The following is a 27,803-nucleotide window of genomic DNA, read 5'->3' on the forward strand; positions in this document are numbered from 1 at the left end:
GAGTGAGCCTGCTGCCCCAGCTGAAATCTGTATCTTTGAGTAGCAAACAATTTGCAGTCAGAGACTGGGCTGGAGGAAATCAATCTCTGTGACCCTACCCTGAGCCACAAATAATCTATTCTGTGAATAATCCTTTAGAAGGTAACCTGCTTGCACAGAAGCACTATTTAAGTGATGTTGTGCCTGTGTGATTAGTCCTGGGCATGTGAGTCACTGCAGATTCAGATCTGAGCCTGCATACACATCTCAGCTCCAGAAGCAAGCAGAAAAGAAATATTGTCCATGTCAGTAGAGCCAGAGACCACTAATTTCTATCAATCAACCAACTCCTGCCTTGTTTTACCTAAATGTCAGGAGTTTATTTAGGTTTTGACTTGTGCTCGAGGCCCTTACCGCGCTGTCCATGTAGGCTTCGGTCCAGATGATGTCGTGGTCGTGGTTGATGACCATGGGCCGGCTGAGCACGTGCAGGTACTCCATGACGTTCTCCTGGACATCTGCCAGCGTGGAGATCTGAGTGTAGTAGCCTTTGTGGAGAAACAGAGGTGTGAGTCACTCTGCTGACACGTCTCCCCTATTTCTAAATGAGTGCAAAGCTAGAAAACTGGATGTCAAAGGCTGTATCTACCCAGGGGGATAATCTGCTCTTTGTAAAATGGGCCTTGACATGCCTTGCATCCACAAGCTTCTGTGGAAATCTAGAGTTTCACAGCTCTGCTCTTCTAAAAATGCTGAAGCAACGTACAAGATGAGAGTCTTGATATAACCAGATTTGTGCAAAGCAGATGAAAAATGTTGCTTTGAGTCTCAGGAAAACCTTCCACTGATCAGGCTGCCTTTAGTCTGGAAGGCCAAACATACACAAGCAAAGTGTTTCACCAGGCTACCCACTTGCCCTGCCCTATTTTATATTAAGACCAAATTCCCACCTCCTCTTCCAGATTTTTTCCAGCACTCTTCAGTCTGCCTAGCTTTACATCCAAGGATGGCAACTACTTCCATCTGCACATTGGAAGCAGAATAAAAAGGGCAAGTTACCTATTTCCAAAGCTTTGTCCCTGCAGTTGCACCTGTAACAGTCTAAAACTACAACACAATACAGGGGAAGAATGTTTTCAAGTTACCAAAAGGTCCTTAAAACCAGCTGCTGGTTAGAAGTGCTAACACAGAGTAATGGCATGAGGATTCTTGTGTCCTGCTTCTCACCACAGGCATTGGTTGTACTTGGTGTAGAACACATCAGATAGATGGAAAACCTTCCTACCACTAGGAAAACACTGTCATGTGAAAGGGCTTGTGTTCTGACAAGCTTTGTGATGTGGAAACAGACCTAGTGTGCTCGAAAACAAGGACCACAAGAGTTATACAATGCACCGAAACAGAAGAACCAAAATCAGGGAGCCTTCTGCACAGCTCAGATCTGGTAAGTGAGAACCCAAGTGCAAAGAGCACATTTTTGTTCTCTGGTTATTCAGAAGAACCCATTCTGACGTTTCACAGTGAACCAACAGTACCATGATTTCTCTGTCACTGATCTCCTGGCTGAATACGCAATCTGAAACCCAGGGGTTTGTTTCATTTAACAAAACCTGAAAACATTAAGTGTAATTCATAGTGCTAATTAGATGAATGCTTGAGCCTTGAGCATCCCCAGCTCACAGAAATTCTGCAGGCCAGCAACTCTCCTGTCAACAGTTTTCAGCAGCAAATGCTCCCATGCCTTTCATGGTCTGCTGGAACCACTGCTCAGGGTGGAAAACAGTTTGTACCCGACACTCAGCTTCAGTTTTCCCTTCCTTTCCCTGTTTAAACAGGACACTGATGTAACAAGCATCCCTGTCTCCAGAGGCCAGGTCACTCCCAAACACGGATGGCTTTTCTCCCCCCTCCCTTTCTTCCTTTACTCTTGCAGACTCTGACAGTGCTAACTTGACCTTTTTAACTGGCCCCAATGCATAGAGGTGACTCACCTACTGTGGATGGATTTTCTCATTCACGTAATTTCATGCTAGTTAGAGAGAACAGTGGGTTTGGGGTGGGATTAACAAGCTATTTTGGTGCCTCAGTGAAAACCACTTACACACAAAGAATTTGGCCGGGATACAGGGGTTAACCTGCAGACCTTGTGAAAATTGCTGTAAAATCTTTAAAGCAGCAGTGTTTGTTTTATATCTCAGCCAAAAGATGTCAGGCTCTCTGACAGAGCTTTAGACAGATTGTCAAAAGCCAGCAACTGGGACACAATAAGCACAGGGACTTAGGTGGACTACAGCCAGCATGAATCTCGGTCATAGTGTCCCTTGGCACGGTGACAGGAAAATGCGGTGGCTCAGCACGGAGGACTTGTGTTAGTTGGACACAGGCACCCTTCATGTGGGCCAGCAGGGTCTGCTTTTTCCTTAGGTATCTTCCAAGCAAGGGCTCGTGGGCCCCAGCAGTAGTGGGTAAGCCTTAGAGGGGTGCAGGACTGGCTGCAGCCCACGTGTGACGTGTGAGATGGAGACTGGGAACCGCTGCCACACGGCACCTTTGTTGTTGCAGGCGATCCATTTCACATTCGGGGCAAAAGTGACCTCCCGTCCGATGAGGTACGTGAACACCCGGACCTGGGAACAAGGATGCAAGGACAGGAGAATTAGGCTGTAACGTGCTACCAAATCCAAGTGGCTGAAGTTTGGCATCCCCTTTTCCACTGGTGTGAATGTGGCGAGAGCAGTAGCTCTGCCTTCACAGAGACAGGAGCCTCTTGTGCCATTTGTTTCCTCTTTTGTGGCCTGGAACTTAATTTCCTATTACAATAAGGCCAGAAAGCCAAGTAGCACCTGAGATCATCTGAATAACAAAGCAAAAGTGCAAATTCTGCTTGATTTTATGATAGCAGCTCTGCCAGGCAGTCAGCAACCGAATGCAGAGAGGTTTACAGCTCCCAGGAATCCTTTACCCAGGGGAACAGCTGCCCACATGAATCATTTAGAGAGAGGTTTACCATTTCTCTTGAGTTTGACCACCAAGAAAAGAGCCAATCCTGAAATAAACTGTTTCAACAGCCCCCTGCTTTGGTCTCTCAGTAGGCTGCTTCTCTGCCTTTGTGCATTGCTGGGATGAGATAAACAAATAAATCAGAAGGGTTTAGGATGAGCAGTGTTCTATTCCACTTGCACAGTCAGCTCTGCTAGTGCAAGCCTGTAATCACAGACATCAGAGTAAAGAGGGCTGGAAGGCACCTAGAGAGGGTGTTCGGATCATTCCCCTGGCCACCATAAGAACTGGTAATAGCCAAACCTTTCCCGAACAGGACCAATTATAAACAGTCCTGCATGGGATTAAAACTCTCTGCAAAAGTTGGTTTTAAATTTTGAAATACTCCAGTCAGTCTTTATAATCTCATCAGGAGAACGTTTTGATTGCCCACACCTTTAGAAAAGAAAGTGTACGAAAAAGAAAAGCTTCCCTGACCTAGAGATGTGTGTTTGTAATCCTCTCACCTCGGGAATCACCGCAGTATGCTCCTGCCTGGCTGCTTGGTTTGCATTTACAGTCAGGAGCACACGGGTAGGCAGGTACTGGAATATGTGAACGCTCAGCTGTGCCTGATACCCTGGCCCCTTTCCCCTCCCTTTCTATTTATCACTTCCCAGACAAACCTTCCGATCGGGCCAGTTGTATTTTTCAAACACAGCTTCATAATCCTCCACGGCTCCGTCGGTGATCAGCATGATGGCTTGGTTACACAGACCTCCTTGGCCAGCATCTCTGAACTGCAGACAGAGAGGGAGAGCACTGCTTATCCCAGCACAGGCTGCTTCTGAGTAACTGCACCCTATTTATTCACGGTGGGCCAGATCCTGACTTCCACTCACAACCCTCACACTGCTCAGAAAGAGGATTGTGTTTGCGCACTGCATATAAATTTTTTATTTATACAGCCCTGCCAGGCACATGCAGACACAGGAGGCTTTGCAGAAGTAAAATAATGAGGAGAAGATAAGCGTTGTGGAGGAAGGGTGCGATTCCCTGCTGCTTCACATCTTGCACAGTTGCATTAGTTTATGCAAAACAACTATAGATCGACCATAAACATGGCAATTCTGATTTGACAGCAATAACTGTCACTCTTTATGGCCGAAAATGTGAGAGGAGTGGGAAATCAGACTCATTATTTCAGGGTGAATCCATCAATCTGCCAAAGAATAGCAAAGAAAGGCAGGAGCATATGAAAAAAGAAGGCTACTGCCACTGGAGCTGGGAAAGGTTATGGATGTGCCAGATAGAGAGGCCTTACACTGACATGACAGATGACCTATTACCTATGCAAAGGTGGTATTTAAGGCAGAGCAGAAGTGCACCAGGACTCTGGTACAAATGCTGACGTGCTCCCAAGGGCACCTGCGGAGGTGTTGGGCAGACTTGCTCCTACAAGCAAGCCAGACCCTGCCTGTCCAGCCAGGCAGAAGCAGCCTTGGAATGCTGCCTGTGTCCTGCTCCTGCAGAGCCGTGTGCCTCCCATGCCCTCAGGTACCCGCTCTAGAGAACTGAGGGCCTTATGCAGCACCAACAGAGTGTTAAAGCCAGCAGCAGGGGCAGCTGAGGACATCCCAGGGACAAAACCGAGCAGCACTTCGCTGCAGCTCCCAGCTCGGTGGCACTCTGAGCTCCTCCTTGTGCTGCCTCTCACTGCTTCTATGCCCTGAGCAAGGAAAAGCCTGATCAACAGAGGAGGGTACAGAAACTGATGCAGAGCTAAAACATTATGGGAAGAAGGAGACATGGCAGGTCCCCTGATAACGAAGATTAATGAGAGGCAATAGCGCAGGATGGAGAGTATACAGGAGCCCAACTGAAGGGTGACTAAGGTTACATCAAACAGCAGCAATTTTAAACTGGAGAGAATAGTCATATCTTATAAATGAGAAAAAAGGTATCCAAGTGGCAAGATTAATTGCATAAAATGAAATCCCTGCATGGGGGAGCAAGAGCACACACCATGAACCGGGAGTTTTTAGATGCTTTAGGGCTCAATTTACAACTCCTTTTGGGTTTGCTAACGCTATGTTACAACAGACAAATGCCTTTACCAACGTGGCTGGTCCTGTGGTTGCACTGCAGATTAACATCACAACCACGAATACCTCAAAGCCAGCTCTAAGCCCAGACCTCCCCAGTAATTTCACCACTCCTACAATTACATCTGTGATTGTCCCTTATCATGAAATTACCAGGTTCAGTGCTGATATCACCATAACGTCACCTTCCACCACCATCTGTGTTATCAGTCCTGCCTCCTCCAGCTTTACACTGCACTGCACCTATAACTACACTGCAGGAAGCATGGATTCAACAGCTTCTGAATGACCACAGGGATAAACCCCTCTCTGGCTGTGCCACTGCTTCTAGCAGTGTCCAGGACCAGGACAGATGACCATAAGTGAGAAGGGTGCTGGAATAGGGTCATTCCTAGCGGGTTGTTCTCAGGTGAAACATCCGTGGGAAATACCGAGTCAGGGTGAGGCAGTTGGATGTGCTCCTCCTCCCTTCTGTCCCCACATTCAGAGGGGAGACAGACAGTAAAGGCTGAGGGTGTACAACAGGAACAAGCACAGGATGCTCTTAGGAGCAAGCCAAAGGAGAAAAGCAGGTGAGAGCCACATGGGATTCTGCTAAAGACCAGCAGGTAGGAAAAAACCAGAGCCTCAAGTGAGCTATTTCTAGGACAGAGATCAAGTGGGTGCAGATTAGCAGAGAGAACAGACAGTGTGAGTGTCCACCAGGGAGGCACAGGGTGCAGGAGATCCTGTCAGAATGAGGCTCAGGTCACAGATACATGAACCTTGGTACAAAAGCAGCTTATTCCAAACTGTTGCAATCTACAACATGTTTGTTCAGATTATTATTAAATTAACACTTAATTAAGGTCACCCACCATTTCATCAAACTACTTAAGATCTCTTCATGAAGCTTACTTCAGAACTCATAATACTGAGATACTGAGAAATTAGACGTTGTATCAGAACCAGCAATCTCCTAATTACAGGAGTAGATGATATTTTCAACAGGGAGAATGAGATCATCAGTGTCATAGAAATGGAGATTAAAAAGACAGATTTAGAAAACAAACGAACAAGAGGTAATCCCTGGTTTTTAGGTCCTTTGTGACTGGCTGCAGCTGTAGCAAACGATCTGACAGCACTCACATCAAGCTCTGAGCATAATTCCCTGCTCTGACTGCAGTCTCAGGAGCATGAACGAAGGGGAGGTGAGGAATAGCATGTCCACAGAAGAGATGTCTGAAGGAATGCAGGCTAGAGCTGGGTCTGTGAAGGAGGCACAGGGCTGTGTGTTCTCCTATATAACTTCAGTCACGTTGCCAGGACTAACAGGCATGATCTCATTAATTCAGGGTCACAGTCTCTTGTACTCCCTTGTTTGCTCATTGCCTCTTACTCTGCAGTTACAGGCTGGCACAGAGCTCCTAGTGAAGCAAGAGGAACCATCAGCATCGCTCAGAGATGCGCAGGCACGCGTGCTGATTATGTGCACATCTGACCAGGGCACTGAGCAGCCCCTCTCCATCTCCTCATGCCCCATTATTATGCAGACCTGCCTCTGGAATGGCCTCCAGAACTACTGAAAATTCAAACTTGGTGCAAAGCGTCTCATGGGGAGAAAAATCAGCAGTAGTCAAGAAAACAAAGCCAGTGAAGAAGAAACAAGAAAGGGCATTAAGCAAAATAGTAGGAACTGGTAAACAGGAAAGTCTGAGCTTTGCATACCCTGAAAAATATGCTGTAGAATCCAGGTCCATAAAAACGTGACTGGAATCAAGAAACAATTTATAAGTGTTCAGAGAAGAAGCAAGAAAGGGAGTAAAAATAATATGATGCCAGATGATAAAAAACAGAGGGAAATGGTCAGGCAGAGATGCTTTAGAGCCTCCATACTTTATCATCAAAAGGACAATATTGTAGTGCCTGAGTACCCACTGAAGTAATAAGAAACAAAGAAAAGAATGAATGAATTACAGGCAGGGTCACAAAGTAGTAGGGTTAAAGAAAAAACTAATCGAAAGCATTTGAATAATCTGTGCTCAGCATGAAGGGAAAGAATTGCAGAAGGTGTAGCTGAACTACTTGCCTCATGGGCTGAGACCTGACTGGGACTATACAAGATCCCAAAGGATGAAGAGGGAATCAATAGAAAACACAGAAAATAGATGGATAAATTGTCCTTAACCATCTAGCATGCTACTAGAAAAATTAGTAACACATGCATCTTGTGAATGTGTAAATGAAGTGCTTCCCCACACAAGTGGGACATAAGAGGCCACAAACCTTTGTTTACTTAAATCAGCACACAGCTTCATCCTTTTTACAGCCCCAGTTTGCTCGAGTTAGGCAGAATTTCATGTCTCGCTGAAATCCAGTCTGTTACCAGTTTCATCATCCTTTTTTCACCTATAGTTGTTTTGGAATGACCCACTCAGTTAACCTCAACTCTTACGTGATTTCTGAGATTGGCAGAGAGTCCAGGCATGATTAAACCTTGGTGATAAGAGGAAACATCATTCCAAGGTGGCCTTGGAAAGCAGAACTTGGCTTTTCTTTTCCTCCACAGCATGGGAAAAGCAACAGCTTTCAAAATACTTGTTCTGAGTGTATCCTGAGAAAGGAGAACACGTGCACATGGGAAAGGAGAGGCAGTAGCTCAAACGCAGAAGAGGAGGGTGGATACTGCCTGGGGAGGGATGCTGCAGAGACACATCAGCTGGATAGGAATTAACAATGTGACAGTGCCTGAAAAAAAACAGAGCTGTTGTCTTACGTCGTGTTAAGAGGACGAGGGTGTGTAAAACAGGGAAGGCAATTATTCTGCTCTGCTTAGCTCTTGATAGTTCTCAGCTGCAGCACTCACAAGCTGTTGGGAGCATGGTGTTTCAGGGGAGGCAGCCTGGAAGCAGAGCAGGGCCAGAACAAAGGGGTATAAATCCTGCAGGAAAAAGGGGAGAGAACAAGACGGGCCAAGCTTGTTGAAACAAGGAAGAGAAGATAGCAGCCAGAGAGATTAAAACTTAATGAATAAGAAAAGATCTCAAAAGATAGCACTTGACACCTGAGAATGTTGAAGCACTTCGTAAAGGTGTGCTTAAGAACATGGTTCCCTGGAATGCATATTTTATTGGAACCACTTTGTGGCTAAACTGAAATGGAGTTCAAGTGGTTTATTGAGCATGGCAGAGAGGGACAGGGGGCTCTGGCTAACTGTTCTCCTGAAACTGGTCTGCAAATTGTGTCGTGGATTAAAACATGCCCTGTCTCCCCCAGAGGATAATGGAGGAAAACAAAGACAGTGAGGGATTTGTGCTCTTCTGCAACCCCTCTTTGCTCGAGTGGTTCTCTGCTGGGCTATTAATTCTGTGAGCAATTGGACTGAGGAAAATTACCAGGGAAATTTTGCAGCCACTTTCATTACAGATATTATGACTGGTTGTCTGTTGTAATCAGCAAAGCCTGTTTCATCAGTGCAGTGTCACAATTTTCATTCTCTTGCATGTGCTCCCGTGGACAATAACAGGAGAGCCAGCGAGGATCAGCAGAGAATGGGAATTTTGTCTGATGAGAAGGAGGTGGTCAATTCCACCAAAGTTCCCCTTTCTCCTGCCTGCATGACTGCAGCAGCACAGATTTGTTTCAGGGCACACTGAGGAAAACCCTTTTCCTTTGCTATTACTGATACAGGTGGTCTAAGAACCTTGAGGAGAAGATTTCAGAGAGCCCTTAAACCACATGAGCACTTGGCAGGTGGCACCCTTTCACCTTCAGCTGTGGTACTTGCAGAGCCTGAGGTGCTCCAGCTCCTGCTATCAAGGCACTCTGTAGATAAGCCTTATCAGGGAATCCACAGTCTGAGGAAGGCTGCCACAGGACAACAGGAATGAGTCCACACTTCCATGCCTATGTACGTGCAGCCTCTGGAGCTGCCATGCGTGCACAGAGACAATGTCTGTCTCTTCTGAATGCCACCAGAAATCCTGGCATGAAGATGCAAAGTGACTTGCAAGAGGTCCTGCGGGTCTCCTGCTGCACGTGCAGCTGTCCCACAACTGGCTGGCAGCACAGCTCCCAGCTGAGGGTGGCCTTGGACTGAGGTCCTGTTGCACTGAAGGGCACACAATCACAGCCCGTGCTGCAGCGAACGGCACACAGCAGGACAGCTGGAGTCTGGGGAAGGAAAGCTGTCTGGAAGAGATATGGAGCCCTGCTTCACACATTTCTTTGATAAAGGTACTGTTTGTGAACCACTGCTCTTTGGTGTAAGCCATTTCCAAGGCTCAGGAAAGCACAACACCTTTCCTCACCTGCAGGTGCTCAAACGCCGGAGCCAGACAGATCCAAGGTGATAGCAAAAGGCACGAGGGAAGCAGTACTTCACCTTGTGAGTGAATAACAGCAGAAGGTTTTATCACCACTGGGTGCTGCACTGTCCAAGAGCGATCTCAGAGCTGTTTTGAGCTCATTAAGCGAGAGAGGATCAACAAGAATCAAGATAAGCAATGACTACTAGAACTGTTGACTGCATTTTTTAACACTAAATAGAGAGAAAAAATAAATTCTTTACCCACCAAGGAGTTTCTTCTCTATTACTGCAGTGGAGTCACCTTAGTCCACTGGGGTGCATGGGCAACACTCTCTCCCTGGAGGTATTTTTGGTTCAGAGGACATTTTGTCTCAGCTTTTAAGGTCCCTTCCAACCCAAGCCTTTCTATGATTCTATGATCCACTGGCATCTTTAGGCCAGCCCCACTATGGACAGTGCCATGAGGGGACGGGGGTGTTCAGCTGGTTCTTGCTCCTTTTTCTTGTTACCATTCCTTAAGAAACAGAATTAAATTGTATGTTTACCTCCAGGCTACTGAATTTCCCATTCACATGAGGCAATGAATCATTTATGGTTCTTATCAGAGGGCATGATCAGAGTGATTAATTCTCCTGTACCTGTGATTTCTTCCCCAAGCACTGGTACTCAGCAAAGTGACATTGAAATAAATCTGAAGAATAATCTTTCATGTCTTCATCATCTTCTACTGCTCACTAATAATATTACTTACAGCCAGAACTGTGGCCCTCAGCTGATCAGTTATATTTTATTGCCACCATCTGTAAAGGTGCCTGGGCAATGCCCAGTTGTAGAGCTCATTACAAAAACTCAAGAGGCCCCAGCCTTGCTGGCTCCTGATCCTCCCTGGGCAGGGACTGGTGGCTGTGGACATCATGCACAAACCACCATTTCCCCTAAGATGGGTGAGCCCTGCACACTGTTTGTCACAGATTTGGGATCCGTGAGATTAGCTCATGCCCGCTCCCCGCTGCAGCGCCCTGAGGGATGTGCTGGCACTGGCTGCAGGGGTGGGCAGGGACACTCGTGCCCCACACAAGCATCAGCACCAACTCTTACCTCTCTCAGGATTTTGAAGGACTCTGTCAAAGCCTTGCTCACAGTCCCCACTCCTTTCGCCTGCAGTTCCTCCACCAGCTGCTTGAAGTGCTGCCAAGAAGAGAGGGAAAAAAACCAGGAATGAGTTGCAGGCAGGGTGTTCCCTGTGACCAGGGGAGGAAAGGGTAGCCTGGAAAAGGTTGTGCCCATGCAGCTACAGCAGGACTGCATTTCTCAGTCTCTAGACCAACAATCCATGTAAGATCATGGAAAGGGCAGAACTACTGGAAATCTGACCTTCCCTTATCTGCCTCTTCAGGAAAAAAAAAACATCCTGTGCACCCAAAAGCAATAGGAGAGGAAAAAAGAAAAAATCTGAATGCTTGTCTATGACTTAAGAGGCATTGATCTGCTTAAAGGAAACCCTCTCTGCAAGACAGTGTCTAGGAGGTTTGGGAATCCTTTGGGAAACACTGCAGAAGACTTCATCCTCCAGAGTCATACTCTGAGACCCAGGGCTAAGCTGGGAAAGAAATCTGGTTGTTGAAGGCATGGAAGGATGTATTAATACAAACTAAAAAAATTGAAAGAAAGGAAAACAAAAAAAACAGAGAGAGAAGCTAAAACTACCAGTCAGCCCAGAGGGTGGTGGAGCACCTGGACACAGGCTGGGCAACTCAAGGCTGCTGAAACCTGCTGGATCAGAGCACCAAAAGCCCTCCTCAGTGGGGACATAGAGAAGCCTTTGCTGCTGCTCACGCCACCAGCTGACCCCGTGTTGCAGCAGCTTGGTGTAAGCCAAGGTGAGCCACGGAGCCAGCACACACCTCTGAACTGGTGCTGGCTTCTGAAGGGCAAACCCTGCTGGGAGAGGGCTGTTCCTTGTCCCTGGAGCTCCATCTCACAGCATCTTAACCCTGTGCTCGCTTACATGAAGAGAGCTACCTGAGTTCCATCAAGAGGGGCCCAGCACTCACCTCTCTGTTATCTCTGTCTGCTTGGACCAGGATACCCTTAAAACAGGGTTCAATAAAATGAACATAATCATTGTACTGCAAAGAGAAAGCAAAAAGAAAGGGGTTGTCATGGGAGAAAATTCACAAAATGGGCTCGTGTCCTAGGTGGATGTTGAGAAAACAGCATGGAGAATGATAGCATTTGTTACCTATTTCCCTTAAAATTGTTTATAGTGATCACAGCAAATCAGGATTTTGAAGAATCTTCTGTTTGTTTAAATAACACATTAATTCTGGCGTTTTGCTGAGTTCTAGCATATCTACACATACAAAGTTCCTTTTTTTCCCCCCCCCTCACACCATAAAGTTTTTATCCACACTCTATGGACTTGTATGCCTGGCCTTGCTTCTAGCACTTTTTGCACTTAGTTTTGACTTCTGGAGATTTTGTGAGTCCCCAGCCACCAGCTGAACCTTGCAACCTGAAGTCTGAAGCCTCTGGTGCACAGCTGAGCAATAACAAACCAGGTTAGCACACACCCACTGAACTGGGATACTTAGGGGAGTGGATGATTCTAGGCTGTTACATGTGAGGTGAAGCTTGGCAATGCCCCTGTGAACCTTTTCCTGCAAGGTTCCGCAGAGTGCAGTTCCTCAGGAGCCCATGACGCTCAGGCCACTGATGCTCAGCTGATCAATGGGAGCTTAGGTCAGGCTATAATGTCTCTGAGCCAGTGGGTTCTTGGTGTGAGTGCAGTAAAGGAATATATATATATATAAACCAGGGTATTTCTGGGGCTGTTTTTGAAGAACAGATGATATTTCAAACTCCTTAATGACTCCCCCCCTCCATTTTTCTGCCAACACTGTTCACTCTTCCATCTGTCCAGTCATATAAAGACAGAATTGTTGCCACTGGAGTTTCTAATTAGCTAGCATAAGAAGCTATCAACAGAAAGTAGAATTTATATCTCAGTGGCTGTGCCCTGGCAAGCTAGCATAGAGAGAAGCCTGGGGAAAGAGATGGTGTTTCAATTAGCTTTGAAAATTAGAAGGTGAGGAGCCTTTAACATGGCACCAGTCTTGGCATGAATAATGGAAAGAAGTTTTGCTTTCTGTGGTCAGTGGAGCTGGTTCTCTGCAGGTGACCAGCCCATCCTCACCCTGCCAGGGCTTAAAAAGGAAGAGAGTAACCCTGAGCCTTCGTGACCAAGCTCAATGCAGGCCCAGCTGATGGACTCAGAACCATATGGGCAGCCTGGCAGGATGCTGGAGCACAAGAAGGCATAGAGTGGTACTTTTCTAGCCTGGAAGTGTTATCCTGAGGATCATACTGCTGCTGCTGGACCCAAACATAGTGTTATGGCAAGCTGGGTGAATTTATTAGCTCAGGTCCTTGCTAGCTCAGGTGTCTCTCTACAGCCCTTTGTTATCTGTTGCAGTACACATCCCTAAGCAAGCAAAAAGATGCAGCCAACATCCTCTGTGGAGGAGGGATGAAGTGACCTGGCAGCCACCCTGCTGACCACACAAAGCTGGCTTGCCAAGGGTAATTTGGGTTAATCCCCCACCCAGCACAGGTGCTGCTGTAGGTAGGTCACTGTGATTTGCTGAGGGGATGAGGCTCAAGGGAGACAGCTCAGCACTGCAGTGGAGACAGACGTACTGCAATGATGTTGACAAAGTCATTTTCTCCCAGAGTATCCAAAATGGTGACGATGGTGTGCTTGGCAATGGTCATCCTCAGGCCCTTCATGCTGCCACTGACATCCACAATGATGACAATGTCCTTGGGAGAGGTGGCTGCTTGGATGTACCTGCACAAAAAAGAACACAGGGAAGCAGGGTGAGCAGCCAGGGAGGAGGAATGCTGGACATGCCACCGTCACACTGTGCCAGCCACAGCACCACATGCACCGTGACCACAGCTACCCAGCAGCATCAGGCTGCTCCAGCACCTCGCTTCCCACAGACTGAGTAAACACACCACACTTCTGAAGGCTGAATATCCCCTTCTCCCAGTCACAGAAGGGTAATTTCCATGTGGCACACGAGATGCCACAGGGGAAGCTGTTGCTGGCAGCTGGCAAAGCTTCCTAACCTGCTGTTACCTTTGTTTATGTGCCCCCCCACCTCCGGCAGGAGTGTCACAGGACACCAATTATTGATCAGCAACTCACCAAGGCATCACCTTGGAGAAGGGGGAGAGAGGAAGGATGACAGGTGCTTCAGCCAAGGCTCTCCAAAACTTACCAGCCACGGTTCCTGCAGTCAAAGGAGATGACTCCGTTCTCATCTGGTAACCACTTTATTCCTGAAGAGAGCAGCAAGAGGAGCAGTCAAAACACACACAGGTAGGCAGGCAGGCCTCTGCTCCTGCTCTGCTGCTGTTCCCTGCTGAGCCCTGGCTACCCCAGGGAGCACACGAGTCTGGCCAGCCATAGCAGTGGCCATTCTGCAGAAATACAAGCAGAGCTGCTCGGTCTCTGGCAGTTTTGAGTAAACTGCTTATTAAGTTTCCATTTAAAAAATGTACCTAGGCATAGTCTGTTCAAATTTGGGAAGCAATTGCGTGCACTTTGGACTTTTTGTCACTTTGATGTAGTTCTCAACAACAGATGTTTTTTCTCCCAGAGGGTGGTTGAGAGCATAATAAAAGCAGCAGGGGCAGGGATGCATCCCAGATTCCCTGCTACAGGCTCTGTTCACAGCCCTCTCTGCTTCCCCCTTCCCCAGCACATGCCAGGTCACAGAACACAGGCATGCAGCCACCTGACCAAGTGGCCACCGGGCCAAGCTGCAGCTGCAGAATCTCGTGGGTTCCTCCAAGCACTGGACCTCCCTCCTGTGCCATGAGCTAATGTGCCACTCACAGCTGGTGAGTGGATAACCAGGCAGGCTGGCCACTGCATCTGTCACCTGTTTCCTCAGAGAGGCTTTGGCCACCACTCAAACCCACAGGGGAGCCTGAGGCATAGCCCTGCTGTGGTGTTTTGGGAGCTTTTTGGGGGACCCCTGCCAGCAGACTCCTCTGGGGTTGCATGGGCAACGTGCCCGAGGGGCTGGTTCTAATGGGAGAAAGTGGTTTATGCCTGCTGGATCCTACTCCTTCAGCCTTATCAGCCCATGCAGTAGTATTTTGCTCACTGCATCCTGCCCCTCGTGGGCTGTGCTCCCCCAGACTTCCCAGACTGCACTCTTCTGTGGCACAGACCCTGTCCTGCAAAGCTGTTGTGTTGCACTGAAAGAGCAAAGCCAATCTCTTTTACCTGGGTAGAGCCTGAAGAATCCAGTGGAGCTGCCAAAGTACTGCCAGGTCAGTGTGGGATCCCTTTCAAAGTTGTCCACAAAAATAGGATTCAGGGCTTCTGACATGTAAACTCCATTAAGGATGTCAGGGTCTGTGGGGAAGAAAGGGTGTAAAAGAAGGGAAGACATCTGCCACCCCGACAGAGGAGAAGGATGGGAACAAAGGCAGCTCCAGGAGGAATGCAACCTTATCCAAAGCTTTTACATTGCTACATCCTGTTCCCTGCCCATTCAAGGGAATCCTGGAGGCCAGGCCAGACCACCACTGGCCACTGCAGGTGATCTCAGCTTGGTCAGACACCATTAACCCCATTTCTCCTTCCAGCCTTGGCTGCCCTTGAGCACTGCATCTGGTTGGAATAATGCTCTCAGAGACTCAGGGAGGCCATCACGGTGCTGAGCACAGCTGGCACACCCTACAGGCAGTGCTCAGCTGCTGCCAGACAGGGGACATGTGGCTCTTGAGAAGCAGCTGCCTGATGCATCACTGACAGCCTTTCTACAAAGACTGTCTACATTTATGCTAGGTGTAATCACCTAGGACACAGGAGCCCTAGGATTCACACAGTTGCACTCTCTCTCCTCTTTTCCTCCTCAAATCTGTCTTTTCTTCTTTGCCTGCCATTTCTTTGACAAAGCCTGGGCTGTCCTACCATGCCCCCATCTCCTCAGAATCAATAGGAAGTTGCAGATTCCAAGAACTCCGAGGAGGCAGCCTATATTTGGTGTCTATGTTGACTCACTGCCTCAGGAGACCAAAGAGCAGCAGCAGGAGGAACAGGGAGTCATGAGAAACTGGTCATTGTCAGATTAACTGTGTTTGTGTTGAAAAGAGTGGAGCTTTGACCTACCACTTCCTCTTTAGTCACTTTACTAAAGGCAGTTTTGGTCAAAAGGAGGGAAAAACTGGATTGTGACTCCCCAGGGATGAGGCCAAAGTAAGTCCTGCAGGAAGGAAGAGCTAGAAATGCTGGGGAGAGCCAGGGCTGCTGCTGTTTGCCAGAGGGGGAGTGAGCACTGGGGGACACTGCTCCCTGGAGGATCCGTGGGCATGGAAGCAGCCCTCCTCCTTCACACCTCCTGCTCATCCTGCAGCCACAGCCAGAGGAGCTGGTTGGTTCATGGCGAGGTGTAGAGGCAAGAAATCTGCTGGCTGGGCAGTGCCTCTCTGCTGGCTGGCATTCGACCACCTCTCTCCATACTCTGCTGAGGGCAGCAGTCTGCTTGGTACAGTTCTGCTGCTCCTACCCACAGCCAGCTCTGCTGGTGGCTCTGTTGTGAGCAAGATTGTAGGGTCTGGGGCTGCCAGACCACGTGGAACTGATTTAAAATCATGGGGGAAAGAGAACTCCCTCTATTGTGTCTCTAAATAACAGCAGTTGTGAGCACAGGTCACCAATGAGATTCTTGACAACTAAAGGCCTTGACAGAGCCAGCCCTTCATCCAGTGTGACAATTGCCAATAAAGTCTCACCACAGTTTGTCTCACAGCATCTTTGGTTGGGTAGAGGGCCTGCAGGAGAATACTCTGCCCACCATAAGAGGTTTTCCAAGAGCAGATAGTACCTAAGCCCTGCCACAGTGACAGTACAGCACAGACTGACTGTCCCTTGGTCAGCACCTTTCCAACCCTGCCTTTTTTTTTCCCCCCCTCTGTCAGGTGCTGTTTTTCTATCCCCATCCTTGCTTCCAGTATTAATGCTGATAATTTGCACACCGACCTCCCAGCAGTGAGAAAGTAGAGGCCATTACCTTTGTTGTAGACATTGGTGGGGAGCTGGATATCGCTGTAGGTTGTGTTCACCAGCAGGTTATTGAAATGCTCATTTGGCTCCAGAATGAATTCATCCCCAAGCTCCACGTAATTGTCATTTTCATCCTTATTGTTAATCAGGAGAGAGTTGTAGTAATCAAACTGTTGATGAAGGCAATGGAAGAGAGAAAGACAAAGAGGGAACAGGACAGACTATTACCAGCACTGCTGGGAAAAGCACTCTTTAAAACAAAGAGGGGACATACGGAGAATCAGGGCTTCAAAGAGGATCAAAATGAGCAGCAAACAAGCTGTTACCAACTGGAAGTGTCAGGCTGCCCAAACGATGGTTTCTGGCCAGTTTCTTGTTGTCGTGTGCCCGTATGACCAAAAGCACTGTCAATGCCAGGAGCAGAAGAGCCACTTAGGCACAGAGGGGCAGGGTGGCAGACTGCTGCGGCCCCTCAGAGCTATTTCAGGGATTAGCTGGAGAGCTGAAGTGCCTCACTGGGTCTGGCTCCCAGGTTTAGCACAGGACACGGCAATGCCGACCTCACCTGCCCTGTCCCTGCAGCTGTCACTTACCGAGTTAACTCCTGCTGTACATCCAGCCAGGATTATCCCCTCATCCTGTCACTGCAAGGAGCAGGCACTCAACAAGAGCAAAGGATCAAGCAGAAGGTGCTCAAAGACAACGCAGTGTGCCCCCTGTGAAGGTCACTGGAGATTTACCACCTACAGCCACTTTAGTACATTCAGGGCATTCTTTGTCCTTGGGTAACCTGCGTTTTTAAGATGTTTTGCTGACTTTATCTGAGCCAGAGATTATGTAAGGATTCATGTTCAAGCACTTACAGCACTCAGAGGGTGCAAATGGAGTGTGCAAATACAGAGTCATGTACCTCAACTCACCCATGACCCTCACTGTGAATGCAGCTGACCCAACTAGCATGACTAATGGGATTCTTTTACAAAAAGGAAAAAAAAAAGGCAAGATGAAATTAGTAACTAGCTTGATTTCAAGGAGTGTTTTCATTCCCAGCCTTTCCCAGCACTGAGACATGTACTTGCATGGGTAGCCTGTCCATCTGCTAAGCTGTCTGTGCTTGTGCTGTGGACAGAGGGCTTCCTTCCACAGCCTTTTCACTCCAGCTCCCTTCACCAGCAATAATCCCATAGCTTGGCCACAACAAACAGTTATTAACAGAAAGCCAATTATCCAAATTGCTTGGGCAGCACCAAACTTTCACCTTAAGGGAAGTCCTGACGAGTGGGTGTCTGTCTGGTACAGAAAAGATGATGGGAGCTGTTAAGAAAGATGGTGAGAAACTCAGTTCATTTGGATTAACGGATTGCTGTGGGTATTTGTAACAGCATCCTCCTCATTGTTCATTCACACTCAATTTTTAGCTCATTTTCCAGTCAAGTAACCCACAAAGTGCCAGCTAATTTGCTCTAAAACGTCGCCTAACGACAGTGTTGGCTGCGCAGTGAAAGTAATGCCAATAATATCATGCAGCCCAATGTCTTCCCAAATCCTTCCCCTCCCAGGGCCAAAGGAACTAATCTTCTCGGTGTTTCTGTGTTTGGGATCTGCCAAGGATGTCTCTTACTCGCAGTAGTCTCTAGACAAGCTGAGTGTCCTGAGGAGAAGGCGATTCCTGACCTGCCCAGGAGCCTGCGGGGGTGGGCTCCTGGCTCTGCCCGTTCTCTGTGTGCCACGTTTTGTCACTGACCAGGACAAACTCACCTCCAGCGAGGAGTTGTACTCGTGGTTCAGATCTGCATCTTCTGCTGCTTCCACCAACCTCTAAAGCAAGCACACAGAAAGGAAGGTGAGCGGGTGCTGGGGCAGAGCCCTCCAGAAGTTCTTCCAGCTGCATCAGCGACTGCCTCCTTCCCCACAACCACGTCTTTACAGCTTGGAAGGTATACTATTTGCAGCTATTTATTGCCAAGTGTATTCACACCTACTTACTCCGGAGTCCCTACTAAACCCCTGAGCAATTTTAGGTATCACAGGACATATACAAACAGAAACAGGTCCATTTACAGGAACAACAGACAGATTTAATTTCATTTTCCACAAACCCTTCCAAAAAGCCATGGGAAAGGCATTTCAGCCCCAGCTTGATGTCAGTATCTCATCAAAGGAAAAGGCCTTGTGGGAGTCTCAGTCTGGTATTGTTACTGAGACAAAGACCATGACTGGATTTCGTAAAGGGCTCAGCCATGCTGTGGCCATTTATAAGCTCTTACCATTTATGGAAGGCAATAAAATCAGCCAGTTTTCTCCAGTATGATGCTTCAGGGCACTAATTCTCAATTGGTACAGACTGGGAAGGGATCCAACAGAACACGTACGTGTTTTCAGGGTTGCACAATCAGCAACAGTCTCAGCAAAACTACATTTTGCTCCTTCACAAAGGATAAGGCAATCCAAACCCTGGAAAAGCCTGGCTAAGAATTTCATGCTATGGGCCAAAGCTCTGGGACTAAATATGCCCACATTTCACTTGGAGACTCAAATGATGTGTTTCTGGATGACTTTTCCACATTAGAAACCTTAAACAGTCGAGGCTCTGTGACTACAGAAATATGCTTTTCATAGTAGGTAAACACACGGGAATATGATAAATCCTTAGATGCAGGAAGTAAGAGGGGCCAGGACGATTGCCTGCTCTGATCTCCCGCACAGCAACAGCTACAGACCTCTTGCCACCTCCTCCACACTTCCCCGTGTACACAGCTGGAAACCCAAGCACCTTCCTTGCAGCTTGTGTTCAGGAGGTGCAGAAATTCCCCTTGAGCCACACACACAGCTGAAACAAGCGCCTAGTCTTCAGCGGCCAGAGCACATTACAGAAGGATGAACTCAGTTTTTCGCTTCTGAGAGGTTTTTCTTCCCCCCCCTCCTTTAAACAGCTTGTCTCCTCAAAGAGTGTTCATTCCCTCATATTTATTCCTAGACTTTGTTTTTATCTTGTTTTCTAATTTGAGCACAGGGAGAAGCCAGCATCCCCTTGTCTGAACGCCCACACCCTCCCACCAGTGTCTGCTTAAAGCTCAGAGCGAGCAGCCAGCTGCACCAGCAGGCTCTTGCTTGGGCAGGGAAGTCCTCACACAACCCCTACACCCACACACTCCTGGTGCAGGCAGGAGGCCTGTGCCTGCTGCTCCAGGGCTGACAGGACATGAATTCCCTCCCAAAGCCCCAAGCCCCAGTGGTCATACCTCAACAGCTTCGACCTTCCTGCGGAGCATGCTCTCCATCTGATCTGAGAACTTCTTCACCAGCTCCAAGCCATCCACCTCCTTGATTTTCAGAGTTGGCTCCACATCTTTGTACTTCTACCCAAGGGAAAGAAGAAAATCCTGCTGAGCAGGAGGCTCTTAAGGAGAGGGACAAATCTATTATTGCTAGTTGGGTATTGTCTTTGGTGAGAGAGGGTGTGTTGAAACAACTGCTTTGATTTTATCACCTTCTTCCATCTTTGCCTTTCCCCCTTTTCCAGCCTGTAATTCAGGGTGTGCAGATCAGTGGCTGTAACTCAAAGCACTTTGACCAAGTAAAAACAACTGGCCCACTCGAGAGCTTGTGGCTGTTGAAAGCAGCAATGCACCTGCAGCAATTAGTGACTACCAATTAGAGAGAGAAGCAGGAGGCCAGGTTTTAAAAACCCAAACCATGCACTGTGATGACATCTGTAATAGCATTGTACACATCATGCCCCTCCAGTTTGCTTAAGGCAGAGGGAGGAGCAAGGGAGTGGAGCTATGTGCTGTCCTTGCACCTCTTCCTGTGTCACATGTGCTCTGGGGCACTGGTGGGGAGATGTCCTGGCAGTGTCCCTGCTGTCCTGCCCCAGTGCCACCACCTCTGTGAGGGAACTTGCCAGGTCTCCAGCAAGAAGGGCCTGCTTATGTGGGAGCCTGCCAAGGAAAGCTGAGACAGACAGTTATGATGCTACTTTTATTGGGCACCCAGGAGCGTAAGCTAGGCCAAGCAATTCCCAGAAACTAGGAGCTACGAGCATAGCTACTTGGTGCTGCCTCCACAGGGAGAGATGCTGTAACAAGGAGGATCTAGATCTCACAGCTTTAGAGATAACCAGTTTATTCTCACCATGTTTCATATAACCTAGGAATTAAAAAAAACCCAAGAGCATATCTAAACTGTGTAACCATAATCTGCCCTGGACTGGATACAGTGGCCTTTATTTCTCCTTTCCAAAAAAAAACCCCACAGCTAACAGAGATAGCCAGAAAGAAAGAGTAATAAAACCCACAAAAGGACACAGGATGATTAACTTATTTCAGAAAAGACAGAGCCTTATCTCCTGAGCTGTGTGGAAACACAAAGGCAACCAACTGCAATTCCCTGGTCCCTCATCATCAGTTTTGTCTGCAGTGTGTACAGCCCCCCTCCATCTTCACGTTGTGTTAGCATCACAGCAGCAATCTCAGCCAGGGCTGGGCTTCTTGTGCTGGGAAAAAAACAAGGTGGTGAAAAGGGCAAGGAGACGCCAGGGGCTCTGGTGGCACTTTTGAATTAGAGGGGAGCAGCGGGGAAAGGACTTTGAATGCCCTTAGGGTGAGCCAGTGGAGCCCCTTTCGTTCAAGAAGCTCCCTGACCATCCGGGAGGGTGGCTGAGCACGGGCAGAGGAAGAAACGCTGAGGAGGTCAGACAGAAATAGCAGCAGCACCCAGCCTGCAGCAGGCACGGCAGGGAGGCTGCTCGCTCTGCCTGGCACCATTAACAGCGAGGGCTTTACTGGATTAAAAACGCCAGGCCTCGCATCCCCTCCGCTGGGGCTGGGGAGCCGGGACACGCAGGCGGGGAAGCAGCAGGAGGAGAGGAGGGGTTGAGCAGGAAGGCTGGGGTAACCACGCTGCCAAAAGAGGAACGTGCAGCCACAACCCCCACCGAGGTCCCTGGCTGGTGGTGAGACCGCAGCACGGCCCAGCTGGTGTCTGTCCCATTTAGCTCCATGCCACGGGGCCGCCGGGAGAGACGCGATCTCTGCCAGGCTGGGCTCTAACCAGGCCCTGCTCGGGGCAGGAGGGGACTCTCTCCTGGGAACACTAGCAAAGGGGGGCAAGCGTGCACCTCACAGAGTGACCTGCCCCCGGTTGCCTTGGGTCACAGCTGCAATTAAAAGCAGCAGGGCTTTCCCCCCCCCCCATTAATTTTTTTTTTTTAATGTGCTTTTGACATACTCACAAGCAGATGTTACTGGGGTGAAAGTAATCATGAGAAATCACAAGCAGTCTGACACATCTCAGCCCTGAGCTCTAGCCAGAGATGGGAAAAGACCCCAAAACCAAACCCCAACACAAAACATCATAAAAAACCCCCAACAACTTTCTGCAAAGTTTCATTTCCCTAAGGAATACACCAGGTTTGAGCTGAAATCCTATTTGAGCTTTTTTCCTACACATGGACCAGCAAACCACTACATGCCTGTATTCCTGCCACTGAAACCTCTGGCTATTGATGACTATTCATCCAAGATTTCCCAATGGTGGGCAATGGAGTTGCGATTCCAACACTGACACCAGACACCATGGCTGAGAGTCAGCTCAGGTGCTTGTAGTTGGCCAAGATTATCCTGTACAACCTGTGCTTAGGGTTCACGCTATCAGATCATTGTAAAGTACAGAGCAGGGATCAGGCTTGGGAGAACTGGCTGAAAGGATCTGATGTTGAAAAGAGGCCAAAAAGTTAGCTCAGCTCTAACAGAAAATCTTTTCTTATGCATCTAACACTTAGCATTCCCTTAAAACAGCAGGAGCAATTCATTAAGATTCCCCTTCTGCAGTGACGGGGGTGGTGATTTAAAAGTAGAATATCCAGAATTCAGTATCCCGAGTTTTATCTGTGAACAGAGATATGTCACCAAATATATATTCTTGTCCCCACCTCCATAAAATTCAGCCTATTGAAGTACATGGTGCTGCATTACTCACTGCTAGTGGAACTAAATTAAGAGTGTGAAAGACATTCCTTTCATCTTCACCCAGGAAAACGTCTTGACTGAACTTCTCAAGTTTGTCTGGTCTTTGCCACATTTTTTGGGCTTTCTAATAACTGCAGGGCAAAGCTCTCTGATGCAGGGTAAAAGCCTGCCCTTGGGGATTCAAGGGATGTCTGTTAGTTCACCAGGTCTCTGGGAATGATAAAGCCTGGTGGAAAGTCAACCACCTGGGTTTGCAACATATTAGGGCTCTTCTGGAGGAAACAAACAAAAAGTCCAAAGAAAAGCAAGCAAACTCAAAACCACAAAAGAAAGCTTATGTAAGTAGTTCAAGAGTATTAGGCACAAGGGAGACACAAAATAAGATCCAAACTGAGATAACAGCACCTTCTGTATTTCCTCAAAGACAAAATGCCCGTGGACTTAGACAAGCACTGAGAAAAGAATCACCCGGACCTCCGTGCTGTGCTCCCCACCCTTCTGCTGCGTCACACCCATGCATGCAGAGAAATACTTGATGTGAAAAACAGGTAACAGCCTAAAAAAGAGAAATGTGCCTGGGGCACAGGCAAACCCTCGTGCTTGAGTTCCACACTTTGGCGTGTTTGGCTGCCTGGGCCTAATGCACCCACAGTCTGTGCCAATGAGATGATCTACATGAAGATGTTTGGGGTCTGCCAGGGTGCATGAAAACATTGCCTAATAGTCAAAGATCTGTTGGCATCCACTTGTAGTGCTGGAGGTGCCAGGGACGCAGTGGCAGCCCCCTGGGATGGTCCCTGCTTCGAGATGAGGAACTGGGAGAAGGTGCCCAACCTACCTAAAGAAAAGGAAGCTGAGAGAAGGACTGGAGTGAGGGCTGGCTGGTTTTCCCCGCTTTCCTTATTTCCCAGGGAAATAAGAGGAGATGAAAAGGCTCAAGAAGTGAGGTTGAAAGGTAAACTTGAGCTGCTTAAACTGCTCAAGTTAGGGCAGGGCACGACACAACACAAATTTAGGAGATGGCTCTTTGCTGGAGTGTTTACAGAGCAAGGCTGGATGAAGCTCATCTGTACCCCCTGCTCAAAGTGACATTTTCCTCCTGAGTCACAGGTGACATTGTGTCCAGCTCAGGGATCTCCAGAGACTGTGCCCAGGCATCAACACACGCAAGAGCAAAGCAGACACCTTCCCCTTCAAGAACAAAACTGTGTGTGAGGACTGGGCAGGCAAGTGGTATTATTTCATAAGGCTCATCGGGAAAATACAGCTCTGCTTTAATTCTTCTTGACATGAACACTAGATTGGATTTGGTTACATTCAGGCTTCTTTTTCATCTGAAACCGAGCTTTCTTTGCTTCCAATGAATCATACCAATGGCTGATAAAGAGTTGTGAGTTTTTGTTCAAGAACTAGCTGCTGTAACTCTAATTCTTAGTGGCACTATGAGCACCTGCAGGTCTCATTTAATCCCAATCCCAAAGGAATCAAGATCCTAAGAGACAAAACACATGATGCAACACATCCAGAGGGGCAGCACAGCACAGCTGTCTTGGCACTCACAGCAGTACCACACGTGCCATTCCTGGCCTGCATTGACAACTTTCACAGCACTGGTACTTTCAGGCTAACCCCAGTTCCCCTTCCCCAGTCAGTGTCACTGACTCCTGGGCCCCAAGGAACATGAACTCACTGAATCTCTCAGCAGAAGCAGCACAAGCTGTCTGTCAGCCCACACCTACACAGCATCAGAAGGATGCCTAAATATCAAACAACCCAAATCTGCATTGTCCCCCCACCCAGAGCTCCAGCTCTCACCAGAGATGCTCACATGTCACCTTGCCTCTGGCAGCTATGGCATGGGGACCCCAGGGGACAACAGGCAATGCAGAAGCATCATCAAAACTGCTACAAGGCAAACTTTAGCCTGCATCTACATCCTGCTGCAGCTGCCTCATGGTTAGTGCATGAAGTACCTTTATCAGTGCTGGCAGCCTTTTATTGCATGGTGAATCTTTCCTCCCAAGAGGAGCTGATGATCAGCATAGCCCTTGGTGATGGGTGCTGAAAGCCTGTCTTGGCCAAACCTAGCAAAAGTTAGTGCTGCAGGATGTGATCCCTTACTCCAAGCAAAAAGCAGCACTCTGGGGACAGGGAAACAGGGCTCAGCAGCAAGGCAAGGAAAATGATATCCAACTCCTTTGTGCTGCACTAGGATGTGGGTGTAATTGCTAATGTGAGGACAGAACTCAGACCCAGAAGGTGTAAGGGACAACTCATGGCTTGTGTTGAAGGATCAGAGAAAGAGCAAAGAAGAAAGAACTGGATGGCCACAGAGTGGAGTCTGCACTCCTTTGGATGCAATCAGCAGCCACCAGTCCCCCAGAGCAGCACTCGGGAGGTGCAGGGCAGAGATCCCCAAGGCTGAAAGAGAGCAGCCATTCACCACTGACTTAAGGAAGTTTCTCTACAGCTGCAAAAGGGACCATTTGTTTAAAGCCCCTGGAGCTACAGCCTTGAATGCTGGTAGAGAGTTTACTGCAGTAGTGCCTGTTTGGTGATCAAGCCAAGCAGAGCTCTGCCTCTGGCTTCCAGGGCACCTGCCTGAAGCAGAGTCTTAAGGGCAAAATTCAAAGAATTGATAAACAACTGGCTGAATACAGATGAGAAAGCAAAAAGAAATTAGTGTCAGCTGGAGAGCTGCAGGAGGGGATGATGGGGTGACAATGAACAGCTGAGTGATGAGCAGCAGAGGGACTTAGGAAAGGAGGAATGAAGGGTCAGTACAGGGGAGCACGAAGTGATCATCAGAGTGGAAACATGAGGAGTGCTGTTAAAGAGTACTTTTAACAAAAAGTGGTACAATTAAGGTGGTGTGCAGCAGTGGCTGATGAAAGCAGGGAAGGCATTGAATGGATCTCCCTCTCCAGCTCATGCAGAGCTGCCACAGGGCATCTCTCTGTGCTTATGGACACAGAGCTCTGTGATTTTAAAAGGCAGCTGGACACCAGTGCCTCATTCTTTCCTCCACCCTGGGGGGAACCTTGGAAGGCCACAGGGGGAGGTGAGATGAAGCAAAGAGAACCCTCACACATTTTGCCTACCTTCTGCAACAGAGGGGAGCCCGAATACTTAGTCACAATGGAGTACAGCTCCCCACCAAAGGCATCTGCCCAGGACTTCACCCTAAAGAAAGGGCAAGAAAAGAAAAATCAGTGTTATTAGTGCAAAGTCTGCAAAACTGGTTACTTCTTCAGACAGGCAAAGCTCCATCTTTCTAAGCACAAATCCCCCTATATTTCTCTAAGCCACTCTTCCAACAGTAGTACTGTTCTGTCCCCAGACTCAAGCCAGACAAGCAGCAAGGCAGGAAACAGTGCTGCTCTTGGACATTCTGCCCAGGACACTGGTCAGCAGGGAGAAACACTGAGTTCTGCTGGTCTCAGTCACTGTGCTTCGAGTTGAGTATGTCCCACCTAACTTCAGATGTACAAATTTGGTCTTACAGAGCATCCAAGTTCCTTCTGTTGCTGGCAAAGTGAAATAAATTGCTTTCTGCAGACACCTATCTGTCCTCCCTGACAGGCCCTGGGGTGAAGGGCTAGACACCTAGTGCCAAACCTGCTGAAGAGACATAAGTGTCAGAACTTAAGGAAGGCGTCATGATTCTCCCCTTGAATTCAGCTCCTCCAGCAGAGCAGGCCAGAGACTGATGAGCCAGATGAATCCTCTGCTCTCACTGGTGCTGCTGCTCGATGATGCCACAGCAGACTGTGCCTTGTCATGGTAAGCACCCCTCACACTCGTGCCATCCTGGAAATAATGGATGGCAGCAAGCCCACATGGAGAACATGCAGATGTCCAGGAGCAGCCTGAACACTGAGCTCTCCAAACCGAAGGAGATGGCTCCCAAAACGGACAGAGCACTTCAGAGAGCTGCTACATGATCCATGTTAGGCAGCTCCACCTATATGGATTCACCTAAGAGAGATTTATTTAATGCAATAAATGGCCTTCTCCACTTACCAGAGTACACCACTTATTCCTGGTGTGTAGAGCCTCACCTACAGCTCCCAGCAGATTTCTTCAAGTCCCAAGCAGGCTTTAACCCCAGGGCCTGATTTCCCAGTGCACTGCCCCACAAATAATACACCAACACAGAGATGAGCTCGGGAGCAAAGCCAGCACAGCAATGGTGGAATAATGACAACAGCTCCCTTCAACCCAGGAAAGCCTGCTCAGCCTCCCCTCTCGCACACAGGAACACACAGGCAGCTACAGGAGCACACACAAAGCTGCAGCTCTGCACTACACCTCTCCCCGCTGCTACAAAAAAAGCATGAGACAGTGGGTGCCTTTTTAAATCAATCCTTAATTGGCAATGAGGCATTCATATTTAACCACTGAGTGTGAACTAGCACCAGCTGAAGTCAATTTTTTTTTTTTTTTTTTTTTTTGCACTGTGCTCTGCATCTTGTTTTGAGAGCCAGAGCTTTTATCTCATCATTTCGTCCTTAGAGAAAAAGGCATACAGGTATTTTCTAGGAGACCAGGATTTATTGGGCTATATCAGAGTTAGTCTAGCAAGCCTAGAATAAAAGAAGGAACGAGAGACAGGGATCCCATGGGATGCTTTCCTGTTTGTTGTAGTAGTGACTAATGCATCCCCTTAGATATGAGGATCTCTGCATCAACGTTTAACCTGATGCCCATCTGCTGCTGCTGGCTTTTTAAGTTTCATGTATGAGCTGTTTTGTGCTGGTATTATTAACTAATATTCTCCAGTCTCCTTGCCTTTTACTGTAGGATGAGAGAACCTAAACATGAAGGGACAGTAATTTTAGCAGGGATGTTTATTTTTACCCCATTTCCCTCCCCCCACCTCTGTTTTGTGTCATGTGTGTGGCCACGTGTGTGCCCCTACTCCTTCCAGCCCTCATCATTTTTCAGCCCAGCAGGGTGGAAGAGTCTGTGGTGTCATTTCTGATTAGTGGGTGCAGTTGAGCATCTTCTTGAAAGTTCTTGAAACTTCCAGCCACAGCAGAACTTGAATTAAAAAGGGGTTTGTGTCATTTTGGGATGTCTGCTCTGGCTCAGGGACTGGTATTTCTTCTGGTCTCAAAGCAGAGGAGGAATGAGGCACAAAGACAGGGGGACCAAAGAGAGGGCCAGAGAGCGGCAGCTTTGGAGGACTGGTTGGAAAGTTAGGGGGCACAGAGGAACGAGAGGGCACAAAGGTGCCAAATCCCCGTGTCACAGGGCTAAAGATTGTGTCATTAAAAATATCTGGGGGCATTTCACAGAAGCTGAAAAGTAGGAAAGTTAAGAGGCAGAAATACACCGGCATTTACATCTTTAAAAGACAATTATTTGCCAGGGAAATTAACAATCTTAGAGTA

At 48.1% G+C, this 27,803-nt stretch overlaps 1 protein-coding gene across 1 annotated transcript in view; it reads right to left on the minus strand.

The window, feature by feature from the left end:
- CACNA2D4 (calcium voltage-gated channel auxiliary subunit alpha2delta 4) overlaps positions 1–27,803 on the minus strand; it is a gene marked incomplete at both ends in the record, with an annotated part of 126,706 nt that overhangs the window by 96,200 nt on the left and 2,703 nt on the right. The window contains 12 exons of the mRNA XM_017726195.1: positions 394–527; positions 2,528–2,606; positions 3,645–3,758; positions 10,450–10,539; positions 11,406–11,480; positions 13,051–13,201; positions 13,638–13,698; positions 14,654–14,785; positions 16,446–16,608; positions 18,197–18,256; positions 19,681–19,797; positions 25,509–25,590. Coding sequence (XP_017581684.1) covers positions 394–527; positions 2,528–2,606; positions 3,645–3,758; positions 10,450–10,539; positions 11,406–11,480; positions 13,051–13,201; positions 13,638–13,698; positions 14,654–14,785; positions 16,446–16,608; positions 18,197–18,256; positions 19,681–19,797; positions 25,509–25,590 — 1,258 coding nt within the window. The remainder of the gene's footprint in view (positions 1–393; positions 528–2,527; positions 2,607–3,644; positions 3,759–10,449; positions 10,540–11,405; positions 11,481–13,050; positions 13,202–13,637; positions 13,699–14,653; positions 14,786–16,445; positions 16,609–18,196; positions 18,257–19,680; positions 19,798–25,508; positions 25,591–27,803) is intronic.

This window comes from Corvus brachyrhynchos, unplaced genomic scaffold, assembly GCF_000691975.1.
Source record: "Corvus brachyrhynchos isolate BGI_N302 unplaced genomic scaffold, ASM69197v1 scaffold191, whole genome shotgun sequence".
Taxonomy (NCBI): Eukaryota; Metazoa; Chordata; class Aves; order Passeriformes; family Corvidae; genus Corvus; species Corvus brachyrhynchos.